The sequence below is a fragment of the Pocillopora verrucosa genome, chromosome 13, assembly GCF_036669915.1.
Source record: "Pocillopora verrucosa isolate sample1 chromosome 13, ASM3666991v2, whole genome shotgun sequence".
NCBI lineage: Eukaryota > Metazoa > Cnidaria > Anthozoa > Scleractinia > Pocilloporidae > Pocillopora > Pocillopora verrucosa.
In genome coordinates, this window is record NC_089324.1 from 12,184,571 (window position 1) to 12,199,600 (window position 15,030).

Here is a 15,030-nt window from a genome sequence, read left to right on the forward strand (position 1 = left end):
AGGTGGAAAAATAACAAAAAAATGAGGCGCCCTTTGTCCGAAGTAAAACTACTTTAATGATGCGCATGCGTTTTAGGACTTCGCGGGGGGGCAAAAGACACTCTTGCTACTTTTCTCCAACTTATGCACGTGTGGGAATAAAGTTTTGAGTCAGTTTCGATAAAATTGCTCAGGTTTTTCCTAACATAGTTAGCAGCATGAGTGATTTAGACGAAGCAACCGTTAAAAAGCTCAAAGTTGCAGAGCTTAGATCAGAATTGCAAAATCGGGGCTTAGATACGAAGGGAAACAAACCGGTTCTTGTGGAACGATTGCTCGAAGCGATTTCCAACGTCGGTCAAAAAAATGACAATTCGTTGGACGAGGATGGTGCTAGTGCTGCGGAAGAAAGTGCCATGGAACCACAAGGACAAGAGGAAGCTGACGAAAAAAAAGAGGAGACTCAGATGGAAGAAAATGAGGAAAACACCGTCGAAGACGCGGAATCGAAAGTTGAAGAACCGTTGCCTGTGGCCGAAAATTCTTGCGCCGATCAAGCCTCTGATCTGGAGACTGTAGACGTCCCAATGGAAGAAAAGCCCACAGAGGAAAGTTCCGGAAAGCCTGCAGAATCCGCGGAAGTACTTCAGAAAGAGGAAAGTGCAATAGAAACTGAAAAAGATGTTGCTCAGTCCGCAGAACCAATGGAGACGGGTCAAGAAAGTGCTTCAACATCCCAAACAACAGAAGGTACGATTAAAGAATTTCACGTTTGCATAATCAACAAGTTCTCTCAAAATATGATTCGCTATACTTTGCTACTTGGTAATTTTGAAGTTGTCCTTTAATCATCGTTATTACCCAACACCTATGATACAATGTCAGTTGTTCCCCATCTATCATAAGTCAACTAATCAACTAAGATCTCCAGTCTCTGTTCCCACGTTAGTCAAGTCTATTCGATAACATCGCGTTTCTTTCAATCAAATAAATTATTCATGAGAAACAACATACGTGATAGTAACGTATTGGTTGAAAGAGAAAAGTTCTCTGAGATCCAGAAATGAAAGAGCTGATCTAGTATACTTCAAACTGAGACGAGTGCTGCTAGATGATACATGGTCATCGCTCAGACCTGAAGGTGGAGGTTTTCGTTCGGGGTTTGTTTTAGAAATGCAAGGCACGATTGTATTTGAGAGTGTTAGGGTTTTAAGAGACACTGTCACATGTATAGTTAATGACAGAACCACACTTTGTACTCGGTGTTCATGTTCTTGCAGGATCATCTTTAATCCTCAATGCAGAGGGAATGTGTCACATTTATAGTATACGTTCCCAAAGAATTGTTACAATGAAAACACGGGTAGAAATGTGTAGGATTAAGGGATGAAAATGATACCTCTCAATAATTCAATGCAATCAGGCCCTTCATAAACAAGCTGTAAAGAAAAGCAGAGCTTGAAATAAATTTAAATGTTGTTGAGTCCCTTTGGAAAGTAATGGCAGAGGAACAATTGTTAGTTGTGAAGTTTTTGCTTATCATTAAGGTAACCCTTTGCACCGTAACATCAGTATGCATATTCTCCAAACTGTTCTCCATTCATTTCCTAAGGAACTGACAAGGAGAACTTATTTAATAATCAAGAGTTTTTGTAGCTTTTGACCATTTCCTTTATTTCATGACTTTGTGAGGAAAAATTAGATGGTGGTCAGTCTTAAGGGTTATAAGGTTGAGCTCAAAAGGCTGCTGAATCTAGATTTGAATCATTTTATAATTGCAATGGACTGAAATAAATTTTTCATGTGGTATTTAGTCCCTTGATATGTTAAGCATAGTCGCAAAAACCTTTGTTGTTTAGCTAAGTGTCAGATTGGAGAAAGATACCGACCTTTCTACCTTTCCATGAGTGTTAGTAGTCATTCTGAGGACCTACATAATCCCAAGCACAGTTCTTGTACATTATACTTTTGAACAAATTTTCTTTTCAATTTCATTTTATTGAAATAAACAAAAGCTCTCAGGCAATCATTTATACCAGGGAAAAACAGATGACAAGTGGAATAGTGTAGGTTAGCAATGAGAAAGTGTTGCATAACTATTTTTTACCACACTAACAACAATACACCAATGCAATCGCTAATACAACATAAATGCATAGGTCTGTTATTAAGGGTCATAAACTGTCATCTAACATCTGTTACAGCTGGGCTCACTCAATGTTAAAAGATGTTGATTGCGGCCACCTTATACTTCACCTCATATCACACTGATGCTGGTGATATTGGGTGATATCTCCAATGTAACAGTTGGTTAAAAAATAAGAGACAATCCTGTATGCACATACTGTTTATAACAGATTAAATGTCCAGATTTAGGTTGCATGATGTGTTAACAAGCCTTTGTTTTGTATCTGTTATTCTACAGTTATACAACAACTTAAGATGATTTGTAGATTTGATCCATACAGGAGCTGATAAGGGAAATATCTTGTAATATGCTGAATGAGAACAGTAGTATTCTGATAAAAAAAACATCAAGGCCTCTGGTTTAGTGGTGTCAATCAGAAAATTATGGTCTCTAAATTGTAATGAGCAACTTAAAAGGTTCAACTTTAAATTTACATGTTATGAACTGTATTGTAAAATTGAAATTTTTTTATTTAAATCTTTCACTTCCAAGAGTGACCAAAGAGGAATTTGTCTTTTTGGTTTCAATACATTTTCAACACTGAAAGATGATGAGAAGGAAAAAAGATATTGTTGAGGGGATATTGTTTGAATAAGCACTCAAAACACAAATTAGTAGAAATTGATGACAGAAAGTAATGAGAAATTGTATTTTTTTCTTGGGAATGAAAGGGTTAAAGATGAATCGTAGCAGTTAGAAGTCTTGTACCATGAGCATGAAGGAATTGGTTTAGAAATACATATAAGCCTAATTCCATAGTGGAAGATGCATCTGGGTAAAGTTCAAGATATGCAAGATGATGCTTATTTTAATGTTACTATGACTAGTTGTATTTTTGCATATATGTTATTTAAGAACTAATAAACAGAGTCTAAAATTTTTAAATCCAACTGGAAGTCCTCATAGCCCCCTTAGTACAGTCTGCTTTTGATTACTAAGATTCTCTTGTAAAATGGTTTATGTTTTGCACGATTCTCCAAGCACTAATCTTTTTTTTTTTGGTATGTTTTCAAAGCTGTTAGAAAAATATGAATTTTGCAAAATACCCTCAAAATGCCAATGTACCAACCAGTGGGACTCAACATATCACTTTCAGTTATTTGTAATTCATTAAGAATGCTGTAACACATCAGGGTTAAACATTCCAGGTGCAGCTTCATGTATGCCTTGTGCTTTGTGTTTACCTGTGTTGCGCCAACTTTGTTCAAACTCTAGGGACCACCCCACGTCAGAGCCACTCACTTGACATGTGGGAATGTTGTCTGGCAAGTCTCTTGGTGTTTAAGGTAGCGGTGACTCACTTCAGTTTCGCTCTACGTGTCATTTTTAAGCATTGGGAAACAAGACCTTTCCCATTGATGAGAAAACAGAAAAACTGCAATTACAGCTTAAGGCTGTACAACAAGTGCAATTATCTGTTTGGTTTTGAGAAATGCAGAGTGTCAAATGAAGACCAATTTACACTTTGTTGTGTAGTTATAAGGAGAAGCTCTGCAGTGAGTAACTGCATCTGAGGATAGATTCTGAAGATGCAAGGTCTTAATGACCTGGATGCATTTACTATCAGTTACTTTTCAACCATCAAATATGAATCAAGGTTGCATCTTCTATTTGTGAGGGAGTGATGGATTCATTGTGTGGCGAATGGACAGAAGAGGAACATGGTGTACCACGCACAAAGCATTGGAATTGATGATAAAACCCGGCTAAATTAGATACTGTAGTTAACATGTGTTAATCCATGGAGATATAGTCTTGTGGAGAGCTCCATCTGACAATGAATGGTTGATGGGAGTTGTATGGATTTAAGAGGACTCTAGCACTGGATAGTTCAACCTTATGTTACTACTTGAATCAGCAGTAGATGTAGCAGCTAATAGTAATATAGCATAGTTATAAGTCCCTTATTCATAAGGTAAACTTTGTAATCTTTTTCAGGAGAGAAGGCAGATGCAGAGAAGGATGCTGATGATGATGTAGAGATTTCCACCGAGGCCAGGTAAGGAATTAAAGCTGGAGAGTCAGCGGTGACAGTGCAGCTGAAATGGTGTTTCCTTTCTCTGGAAACGTCAACAATTCTATTGGAATCAGCTTGATTACAAACTGATCTCTGGAATGACTATCTGTGCTTATGTCACTGCCAGGAGAAAGATCAACCATCGGCAAAGGCGTCTGCTAGATGCAGATCGCTCTGACCTCTCATCTGAGTTTTCTACATTTTCATTTTTCCCTCCAGTAGAGTTGAACCTGAGGATGAAGAGATTCCACTTGACGACACTTTAGTCGTCTTGGACAAATGTAAGTGGATGGGCCAAAATGGCGAGTACAATGTGTAACATACACTTGTAAGAGTAAGATTTTCAAGGAGCATGTCAAAACCAATTCACAACTGAGAACTAATATCGGAAGAGGTATGGGTATCTGTTTTAGCTTGTAGGAGTGCATGGCCAGCAGAGTCATGCACACTTATGAGAATTCTGTTCTCAATTTTTTTTTTTGCATTTGGTTGTATTTTAGACAACAGCGACCTGCATCTGAAAATTGCAGCAGATGGCTTGAGTGGAAAACCATTGGAGGATGAAGGGTTTTCATATCTGCTGGCTGGTGCAAGAGCAACCTGGGGTGTCACTACAGGCAAAGTTTGCTTTGAATGCAAGGTAAGGGCATGGACAAAAAGTCCAGGGGGAAGGAGTGGGTGAACTGTAGACTGGGAATTACTAGATGATATAGGAATTCAGGGGTTTTTAGGACAAGACAATTCAACAGAAGTAGTGTTCGTTAAAAATTAAAAATGTTCTTGTGGAATAATGATTTAAGAAGTGCCTGTTTTGGTCACTATAGTGACTTTAAAAAATTTGGCAACAAACTTGCAGCTTCAGGAGCCAAATTGGCAACCTGTCTAGGCAAAGGTTATCATATAAGTTATGTCAGTGGAAAAGGCACTTCACTTCAAAACTATTTCCCCAAAAGTAAGAGTATGAATGGTCAATGATGAACTGTCAGGCAAATTGAAGGAAATGTTTAAAGGGATTAGCTGTGAATAAGTATCCCTTTGAAGGTATTAGTGAGGGTCTTGTGGTGACAATATGTAGTGTGATACTGAGCCATGGCAGTATTTGGGAAATGGCTTTGGTGCAGCAGTAGGAGACCTTGAAATTAAAGGTGTCTACACTATATATACATCATTGTCATACAAGTGTTATTTCTGTTTTCTTAGATAACAGCGATTGCTTCTGTCGAACTCCCTGATGCTGAAGATCCTAAGAATGTGGTCAGAGTAGGCTGGTCAACTGATTCTGCCAATCTTCAGCTAGGTAAGGCTTTTTTGGAATTTCAAATTAGTGAGAGGAGCTGGTGGGGTAATTGTGAGTCTTTTCTTGGGTTTGGCAATTTGTTCTCGAAAGAGAGTGAACTTTAAATGAATAACTATTGACCTAAGTGTACCCACCTTAACATCAGTATCCATCTTCTCCATACTGTTCTCTCTACATTTCTTTTGGGACAGACAGGGAGAATTTGTGTAAGAATTAACGTTCCTTAGGTTTGGGATCATTTCCTTTTTCTCAAGATCTTAGTGAGTCGTTTAGCAGTATTACTTTGAGGAGAAACTAGATGCTGGTCACTTGCGGGGTTTAAAGGGTGAATGATTTTAAAGAGTCTTGCCTTGTTAACATCTTGTGGCCAGGCTTGAACTGTGAACACTTAAATATTTGTATTTCCTGATACTGTTGTTATCATGGACAAGATTCAAGTAAGGTGATTAATTTTATTGAGAGATAATTTTTTGGTCACATCCCATGCCAGTTTTTTGTGAACTCATATTTCACAGCCTTTTTGCTCTTTTGCAAGGGTGAAGAGACATCAAACTGTAACTTTGTTCCTGGAATTTTTTTTCCTGTAGGAGAAGACAAGCTTTCTTATGGGTATGACTCATCTGGCAAGAAAGCCACAGACTCAGAGTTTGCAGAATATGGGCAAATATTTGGTGCTGAGGATGTGATTGGGTGTTATTTGGTGAGTTAGACTGGTCAATACACACAAGTGTTAGAATATCATTTTGTGCTTTAGCAAGGATTCCCAACAATGTTGGTTGACAGTCTACTAATGTTTGCAAGGCCCGACCAGGATTGAAGTAGCAATCAGATAATGGGCTCAAGGTGTCCACCATGTTATAGTTGATGAAAGCAAAGCACTCATTGGCTATTATGCTAACATGAAGATGTGGTTTAAAACTACATGACAAGATTGGTTCTTTCTTTTTTATTATTATATTTTTTAACCTTCTTCTCCTAAGAGAAATAAGCTTCTAATTTCTTCCAACAGTATCACCCTTGAATCAAAAATTAAGGTCACAGGAATAAAGGAAATAGTAAACTAAAGAAGCTCTTGATTGTTATACAAATTCTCCTTGTCAGCACCTAAGGAAGCATATAGAGAACAGTATGGATAAATTGCAAACTGATCTTAGGGGTTAACAACTGTACACTTACAGTGTAAGGCTACTTGCTATTTTCCACAGATTAGGATTAGTAACCTTGCTAATCAGATTTGGGCATTCGTCACAGAATGCTGTGGATTTATACTACTGTTAATCAATATGCAACATTTGTCTTTCAAACAAGACTTAGAAGTCAGTTAGAAAAATTGGTGATAAACCAACAAGCTGAAAATTTTTAGAGCTCTTTCTTATTTCTTTATTTATTTAGTTATTTATTTATTTGTTCATTTGTTTGTTTTAGGACTTGGAGAGTGAACCTAAAACAATTTCCTTCAGCAAGAATGGTGAAGACCTTGGAGAAGCTTATGAACTGACTGATGGTTTGGAAGACAAGGCCCTCTACCCTCATGTCCTGATTAAAAATGCTGAGTTCAGTGTCAACTTTGGATCTCAGGTAAAAGTCGTCATCTTTTAAATCTTTGATCACTGGAATGTTAATTCAGGTGTCAACTTGGATCTCAGTTAAGAGTTTACTATGTATCTGGGCAGGAAAATGAGTTAAGGATCTTTTACCCTTGAAATTTTAATTCTGTAACTCTCAAGATACAAGTGTTAATTCTCCCTTCTGGTTGACACACATTTCCTTATAGGATTGTTACATAATTTGGTGTTAGATCAAGATGACAGTGTCCACCCAATAAGTTTGAGTATTCTCTTGACCTGTTTGCTGGATATTGTTTGGATATTATAGGGAGAATTTACTTATGGATCACACTTGTTTTTTTAAGGAGGAGCCTTGGTTCCCTGCCAAGGAGGGTTACACCTTCATGCAGTCAGTTGGTGAAGAGTTCTTGGTCCATGGCACAAGGGGACCCACAACTAAAAAGGAGTGTGAGGCAAGTCTTTGGTAACCGTGACAGAACTGCTCAGTGATGAACCTCCACTTATACCTTTGAATGTACACAATGGATTTTTCTGCACCTTTCAATGACCTACATCTGAGAATATTCCCTTGTTACTGCCCTTCTTAAATGAAACTTTGTTTTGACACATTGTTCTTGACTTGTAGGTGATAATGATGGTAGGGTTACCTGGGTCAGGAAAGACAACATGGGTGAACCAGCAAGTGAGTGAAAACCCAGACAAGAAATACAATGTGCTGGGCACAAACTCCATCATGGAGAAAATGAAGGTAAAATAATGCAGTTGTTGATACAGAACCATGCTAACTCAAACTGCCCAGGGAAACAAAAAAGGTTTGAATTAGCAAGGGTTTGGGTTAGTTGATGGTAAACAGCTGAAAAACCAGGGTCGAGGGAAACTGGATCAAGTTTGAGGTACTCAGGGGTTGAACTTCATTGCATTTGAGGTAGCAGGGTTCTGTTGTATTAATCTGCTAGTCAGCTTGGAAGTAAACTTAGTGTATAATTTAGTATCTTGTGGTTTACTCTTAGCAGTTTTTTTTTTTGTATTTCTTTCCTTTTTTTTCAAGTTCTCTTGTTTAAAAGAGCTAAATGTGACACTATCTTGTGTATATATGGTCATCAGTTGCAATCTCTAGTGTCCATCCTTTTCATGCTTGTTCCTACATGTACTTGAATCATGTGTTGTTGTTGTTGTTGTTGTTGTTGTGGTTGTTGTTTTTGTTTAAGGGAGGTGGAGGTTCATTAAAAGCCAGTTTTTGGCATCTGCTTAGCTTGCAAGCAAGCTCTTGTGTTTGGTTTCACCTTAGGGCCTGTTTTGGGCACAGCTGCCTGTTACACCACTAGCAGCCACTTATGGAAAAAGCTATGGGAACCCCTCTACAATGAAATGGCTCTGCATGATGCTGAAAGATGTCTGAAAAAGTTGTTGTTTTAGACCAAAATCTTATCTAAGCGGCCATCCATGTGAAGAGAAAACTTTAAGAAGTTGATAAGTTTTGAAATTGACCTTTTGACTTGTTTTCAGATTATGGGTGTGGCCAGGAAAAGAGATGTGGGAGGGTATAGTAAGTTGATGGACAAGGCTGCAAAATGCCTGCACCGTTTGTTTGAGCTGGCAGCAAGTAAGAAGAGGAATTATATTCTAGACCAGGTAAGATTACTCCACACAGGAAGGTTATTTTCTTACTAAAAAAATGTTAGAGGCTACTTACATGTAGTTAGTGAACCTCCCCAGGCTGGTGTTATATCAGCTGGTATTTTCTGCAACTGAGAGATTGATTGTTTCCCTCAAATTGATGGTGATTCTTGTCATATCCCATAATGATTACATTGTGATGACTTCCTTAACCTTTTAACCCCTAAGAGTGATTAACATCTAATTTCTCCTTACAATATCACCCTTTAATCAAACATTAAGGTCATGAGAGTAAAGGAAATGATCACAAACTAAAGCAGTTCTTGATTGTTAAACAAATTCTCTTTGTCAGCATCTTGGGAAATGTATAGTGAATAGTATGGAGAATGTGGATACTGATGTCAGGGAGTAAAGGGCTGCACACTTTATTCACCCTTCCCTTTCTCTTTGGCAGCATTATTTGTTACACATCCTTTAGTATTTTTTGTTTTGCTCGCCAGACCAATGTGTACTTGTCAGCCCAAAAGAAGAAGATGAGGCCTTTTGAAGGATTCAACAGAAAAGCTATAGTTTGCATTCCCACCCAAGAAGATCTTAAAAAGAGGACAGAAGACAGAAAGAAGGAAGGCATTGAGCTGCCTGAAAATGCAGTTAGTGACATGAAAAGTATGTTAATGATCATGTTTATCCTCTTTCCTGTTTTCCATAGCAATGATGACTAGAAGTGTTCTTAATACCCTTGGATGGAATGCCTGTGCCACATTTTTTTTTTCCTAGAAGGAGAGGGGAAGGGGGGTGTGTAAAGTTCCTTAGCACCCACATCTATTCCCGTGTCAGGGCCAGGACTCAGACCCAGAACGACAATTCAGTCATTTGGTCACCATTTCTTCATCCATCATGATAACCATCTAAAACGCTTCCGGTACGTCCTGAGAACGATGTAGGCTGAAAGAGGGGATTTTAGTGGACACGGAAGCAGTGAAAAAGGGCAAATTAATTTAAAAATTAAAAAAATCGATGTGATACTTACTTTCATCTATTATTATTTTTCTTTACAGTGAGTTTCACTCTACCAAAAGTTGGCGAATTTTTTGATGAAGTTGTGTATGCTGATCAGCCTGAAAGCAAGGCGAAAAGTGTCGTTGATGAATACATCAAAGAAGGTCGCTCTTACAGAAGCCGCTCAGGTGCAGGATCAGAGCCACCTTACAAACGGTCAAGATTTGAAGACAGACCCCGACATGGTGGAGGATACAACAGGGACAGAGGCTTTGATGACCGCGGAAGTTACAGACGTGGAGGTGGAGGCGGAGGTGGAGGTTATAACCAGAGATTTGGAGGTCGCTCTTATCACGGTCATGGAGGGGGTGGTGGCTACCACCGAGGTGGACGAGGCGGAGGAGGATACCATGACAGGAGGGATCATCGTGGAGGAAGAGGTACTGTGCGGGTTTTTTTTTATGCATGCGTGAAAGTTTTATTCGCCCAATGTATTTGCTGTTACTATTTCTTAGCAAGGAAACGTTGATAATTAATTGCGAGTGAAGAACTTATGAAACGACATGAGCAGCGATGAACAAACAAGCACAGTTGAGGGACAACTGATGCAGCTTGAGCATTTGTTTTTGCTGCAGTTCCAATTCTCACTGTAATTAGCATTGACCATTCCACCATTGGCTAGCTTTATACATGTACTTATGACGTCTATGAGTATCAATATATATTGATATAATAAGCTCAGTTATGCACGCATTCTGATTGGTTCTCACTTATGATCTATTGGAGGACAGACGTATGGATCATTAAAACTTTTTTTTTAATTCTTTATTATATAAAACAAATAGATTCCAATTTGACGTGCGTCTGTTCAGTAATAGATCACAGAGGACGTCAAAATGTGGCAAGAACATCAGTGACACTCGGCTGCGCCTCGTGTGCCACTTTTTTGTTCTTACCACATTTTGACGTCATCTTTGATCTATTACTGAACAGACGTACGGCAACTTGGAATCTATTTGTTAAATATATACATGCTCATGTGCCAATACAAGTATGCCTATTGTGTCTTGTACGCTTGCTTTACGGATTTTACTCGTAACCACTGGAAGTGGGAGAGGGGCACAAGGCTAGTGCAAGTGGTGTGCTATCATTTCTGATATTCCCATGACCTAAATGTTTGATTCAGCTGTGATGCTGTAAGAAGAAAGTAGAATTTAATCAGTCTTGGGAGTGAAAGGATTCAGTATTCATTTTGTGCTTTTATTTTTATTTAATTGTTTGTTATTTTGTTTACAAGGTGGAGGTTATGGAGGCGGAGGTTATGGCGGTGGAGGGTTCCGCCAGCAGCAGTCGTCCTACCGTCAACACCAACAGTCAAATCAACAACAGAGACCTCGCTACCAGCAGAACTACAACCAGCAAAATTACAACCAGCAGCAGCAAGTTTCACAAGCTTCGTACACACCTCAGCAACAGCAACAGTACAACACCAGCCAGGCCTACAACCAGTACTACAACTACAACCAGGGATACCAAGCAAGCACAGGATACCAACAGACCGGCTACGCTCAGCAGCAGCCGCAGCAACAACAACAGCAGCAGACGTACGGTCAGACGGCACAACAACAGACCTACCAGAATTACCAGAATTATTATGCGGGATATCAGCAGCAGCAACAACAGCAGCAGTATGGAAGTTACGGCAGCGGAAGTGGGTACTAGGTGTGTGTGTGGGATCGGCAAACCTTTGGTTAAAAGATGGATATGGACAGTGTTTGTAATCATATATTAGCCACGTTGGCGCAGATGCTTAAATTAAATCCGCTTTTTTTTTCGTTTAAAAACTTTTTTTTAAGGGGTGTTTGACACAGGGTTTAAAAAATCTTGTGTCATGTAAATTCTTGCAGATACCAAATGTAGCTTAGGAAAGGAAACACTTTTGTCTCGCTTATTACCTTAGTATTAGGCTCGCTTTAAGCCGTGGATGATTTCTATTTTAGGGTTGCCAAACTTGCCTGACGTCTACGTATTGTAGTTTGAAGTGACGATTGTCACACGTAACATTTCACTATTAGCTGTGGTCAAGACATATTAATTTGTACACTTAGTACGATTTCTTGCCGTGCGGTATTTACAAAACACGCCTTGCTAAACCTCTCCAAATAAGGTGCAGTGGTGCCTGCTTTAAGACATAACTAAATAGGCACCGTATTTAAGCATGTGCGAGTGATTCTGGCCAGCACAAGCGAGCGAGGACTCGTGCGTGCATTATATGGTGTGGCTAGTCTCTCGCGCGTGTTATCCACGCTCTGATCGTTCCCACAGAAAGAACTCTTGTACAAAACAAAATTGTTCGACTGTGTAGTCGATTTTTTTAACTTAATTAATGTCATGTTTCACAAAAATTAGGGACAATTTCGTCTAGTTGGTCAGTTCTCGCTTATTAGGTTGATAAGGCTAACAGTGCTCTGTGGTATGTCCTTGCATGACCTAAATTGAGGGACTTACCGAACGAGCATATGTGCTCGAACACGAAGTCACTGGCCATCAATTGATACCTTTGTACGTGCATTTTCAAATAGAACCGGTGCACCAGAGCACCTACTGTTAGTGTGTGTGTGAGACACGAATTTCGTTATTTTTAGCAAGCTAGGTGTTTTTTCGCTCTAACGAAGAAACGCTTTTTATACTAAGATCTTTTTTACGAGCTCAGTTACTCTGTCCATAAATGTGCATTTTTGTTTTGTCTCTATTGTTTTTGTTGTGTGTGTGAAGCTGTATTGTTGTTAGTATAGTTCTAGAAAGCGTTATTGTTATTAAAGACCTGTATGCATTTAGAGTCTGTATTGTTTGGTTAATGTTTCTTACTGACCTGTTCGAATCTATAAATCATTGTAAATGTGAGTTTTGATAATACATCCTTGTGTTGTGGGAACTGTTCAATAAACAGGTTTTAAAAAATAAGATGCGAGTCGATACTGTTGCAATTAATTAATTAATTTATTTATTTATTTATTACACGTAAATGAAACGCGTTGTCCGCCTCCTCCCCCACCAGGATTTCTTCTGCCCTTGAAGTATTTCTATGGTCTTGTATTCAGATATCAGAGGGTGGGGGTGGGGGACAGGGAGAATTTTTTTTTTTTTTGTCTGGGCTATGTGAAGCTCAGCATATTTGAAAATTGCTTCTGTCGTGTTGGGTCGTACGAACTTTAGCGAAAAGGGGGCCCGTTCTTTCTCTCCCACTCTCTCTCTAGACTAATGAATACGAAGGGGGCCGGAAACAGAAATGGACGAGCTGGAATAAGTTCTTTTCATTTCCTTTGAATACCTGGCGAGGCCTTGTGATGTTGCATCTATATACCTATATATTTTACAATCGTTTACGTCCCTTCTTTATCCAGTCGGCAGGTGACCGAATCAAAAAGCTCCTCGGCTGTAACGTGTTTCTTCGATACTGACGTGGATCGAGATACAGCAGTACCATAATAAGTCAAATTGCCCATGACGAAAAAAGCATCGATATTTTGGCAACGTTCAGGTCGACTGACAGTTAATCACCAGAAACATTTAATCTTGGTTGTTAGCTCCTGTAATGACTAGAATATGCTGTTCAAACAATACGTTTTAAGTTCAAGTTGATATTTCTAAAATTGCAATACTATTTACAGCTCTCTGTCGAACTTAAACGTTTCGTTTTATAATTGAACGAAACAAGACGAAGAACTCGGTGACGATTATTTTAAACCCACCCTTTGAAGTCGGAAAATTCATTTGAATTACAAATAATTTCCAAATAAATATTCATGTTTGCGTTCAGTCTTGCACGTGGAAAGAGCTTACGAACTACAAATATTCAAACGTCTCTTTCAGCTTCTACGGAATCAAGAAACACGTTATATCTACCTGATAACCTTTGATATTCAATTTTCTGTCCAGGTCGGCGAGTATTCGTTATGCTGGATCAAGTGGCTCAGATACCATTTCGATGAATCAAGCTCTTTACTTAGTCACGACGCCTTTACAGGTAAACAACATATGGAAAGATTCATTTGGATTCATGTACGGTGTTCATCTTTCTCGTTGTGGTCCTTGTGGCCATAAAATTAGTTTACATAGTGAAGGGTAAGAAGGAAGAGCGTAATGCACATTGCACAATGTAGGAGGAATCTTCAGAGGTAGTCGCCATGACAGTTCCTCTTGAACTGCAACACGAGAAGTTCGTATTGAATTGCTAGTGTATTTACCACCTATTTTATTACTTCTATCTCTTTCCGCTTCTGTACATAATTTCAATTAGCTTTTATGATTATACTGTGTTGAACTGAGAGAATATCGAGTTTATATTTTTTCTTGGTTGGCCAGAAGTGTGTTTCAAACCTGTTTGTTTTCACCTCACTCTCCGACCGCGAGGAGAGGAAACTATGCTGACTCTGAATGAGTTTTTCGATCCAGACGTTGACCTTAATTTTTTTTAATGAAAAGCACTCGGATACTTTCTTATGTATAATGGTAATAGTCGAGTCCAATTCTGTCTGCAATCATGCTCGGACGACCGCGAAGCGGGAGTCCGATTTGTCAATCACGAGTATGATCACAGACAGAATTAGACGACACCAAGTCCTGTTACCAATAAATCATAACCGTTACAATTTCCGAAAAAAATACTTTTAGGACAAAAATCTCCGGTAGAGATAATTTTGGAAATTCTCCAGTCGTTTTTTTTCAGGATGAATGGTTGTTGCTAGTGCCCCAATCACATTTGAGGAAATTGGTATGATTTATAATATAACTCTATCTTTTTTCCCCATAGGGTATTATCAAGAAAAAAAATGAGAACACCTCAAAATCAGGAAAGTCAAGGAAGGAAAAAAAAACACAACTTCTACCAAGGTTAGTCAATTGCTTTTTTTGATTAAAAAAAAAATTCCTGGGTTAAACGTTTTAACCTGGAGTTAGCGAATGTTTCCAACAAGAAAAAGTTCAAACTAAGAAATGTATAAATTTATTCACTGTCGGATTTCTTGGAACTCTTCTTGATTGAGGTTGCTTTCAGTTGTTGCCAGCAGTGTTCATTTAAAGAATAAATTCTACCATAAATACTTTTTATCTGTTTCACTAATTTATCTATTTCACCATTGTCAAAGAAATACCTTGTAATTATTTCGCATATTATCGCTATTCACCTGGCTACGAAGTTACCATAGCAACGGTTTAGCATATCAGAACATTTTCACGTTCCAAAATTAGAGAAGAATTGATCGATCATCCAACTTTTCCTAGATCTTTTTAAGAGGTTAAAAACTGGCAAAGTGCAGACATATTACAAGGTGTAAGTCTCTTTTACGGTTGAGGGTTGACGGTT

The 15,030-nt window shown here is 38.6% G+C and overlaps 1 protein-coding gene across 2 annotated transcripts; it reads left to right on the plus strand.

The window, feature by feature from the left end:
* Positions 1-95: 95 nt before the first annotated feature.
* Positions 96-12,629, plus strand: LOC131792583 (heterogeneous nuclear ribonucleoprotein U-like protein 1). 2 transcript variants are annotated; one of them, XM_059109998.2, is made up of 13 exons: positions 96-729; positions 4,106-4,166; positions 4,404-4,465; positions 4,685-4,824; positions 5,385-5,481; positions 6,069-6,181; positions 6,907-7,059; positions 7,394-7,501; positions 7,675-7,797; positions 8,556-8,681; positions 9,167-9,332; positions 9,725-10,105; positions 10,963-12,629. In XM_059109998.2, the coding sequence occupies exons 1-13, from the start codon at positions 198-200 to the stop codon at positions 11,385-11,387; spliced, it is 2,487 nt and encodes an 828-aa protein (XP_058965981.2). In that variant the 5' UTR covers positions 96-197; the 3' UTR covers positions 11,388-12,629. The 2 variants fall into 2 exon arrangements, with proteins under 2 accessions (XP_058965981.2, XP_058965982.2); XM_059109999.2 differs by having other exon boundaries at positions 4,407-4,465.
* Positions 12,630-15,030: the final 2,401 nt, after the last annotated feature.

Coding starts and splice junctions, on each gene's coding strand:
- LOC131792583 (XM_059109998.2), top strand. CDS start 198: ATGAGTGATTTAGACGAAGCAACCGTTAAAAAGCTCAAAGTTGCAGAG. Junction 4,466..4,684: donor TTTAGTCGTCTTGGACAAAT/GTAAGTGGATGG, acceptor GTTGTATTTTAG/ACAACAGCGACCTGCATCTG. Junction 7,502..7,674: donor CAACTAAAAAGGAGTGTGAG/GCAAGTCTTTGG, acceptor CTTGACTTGTAG/GTGATAATGATGGTAGGGTT.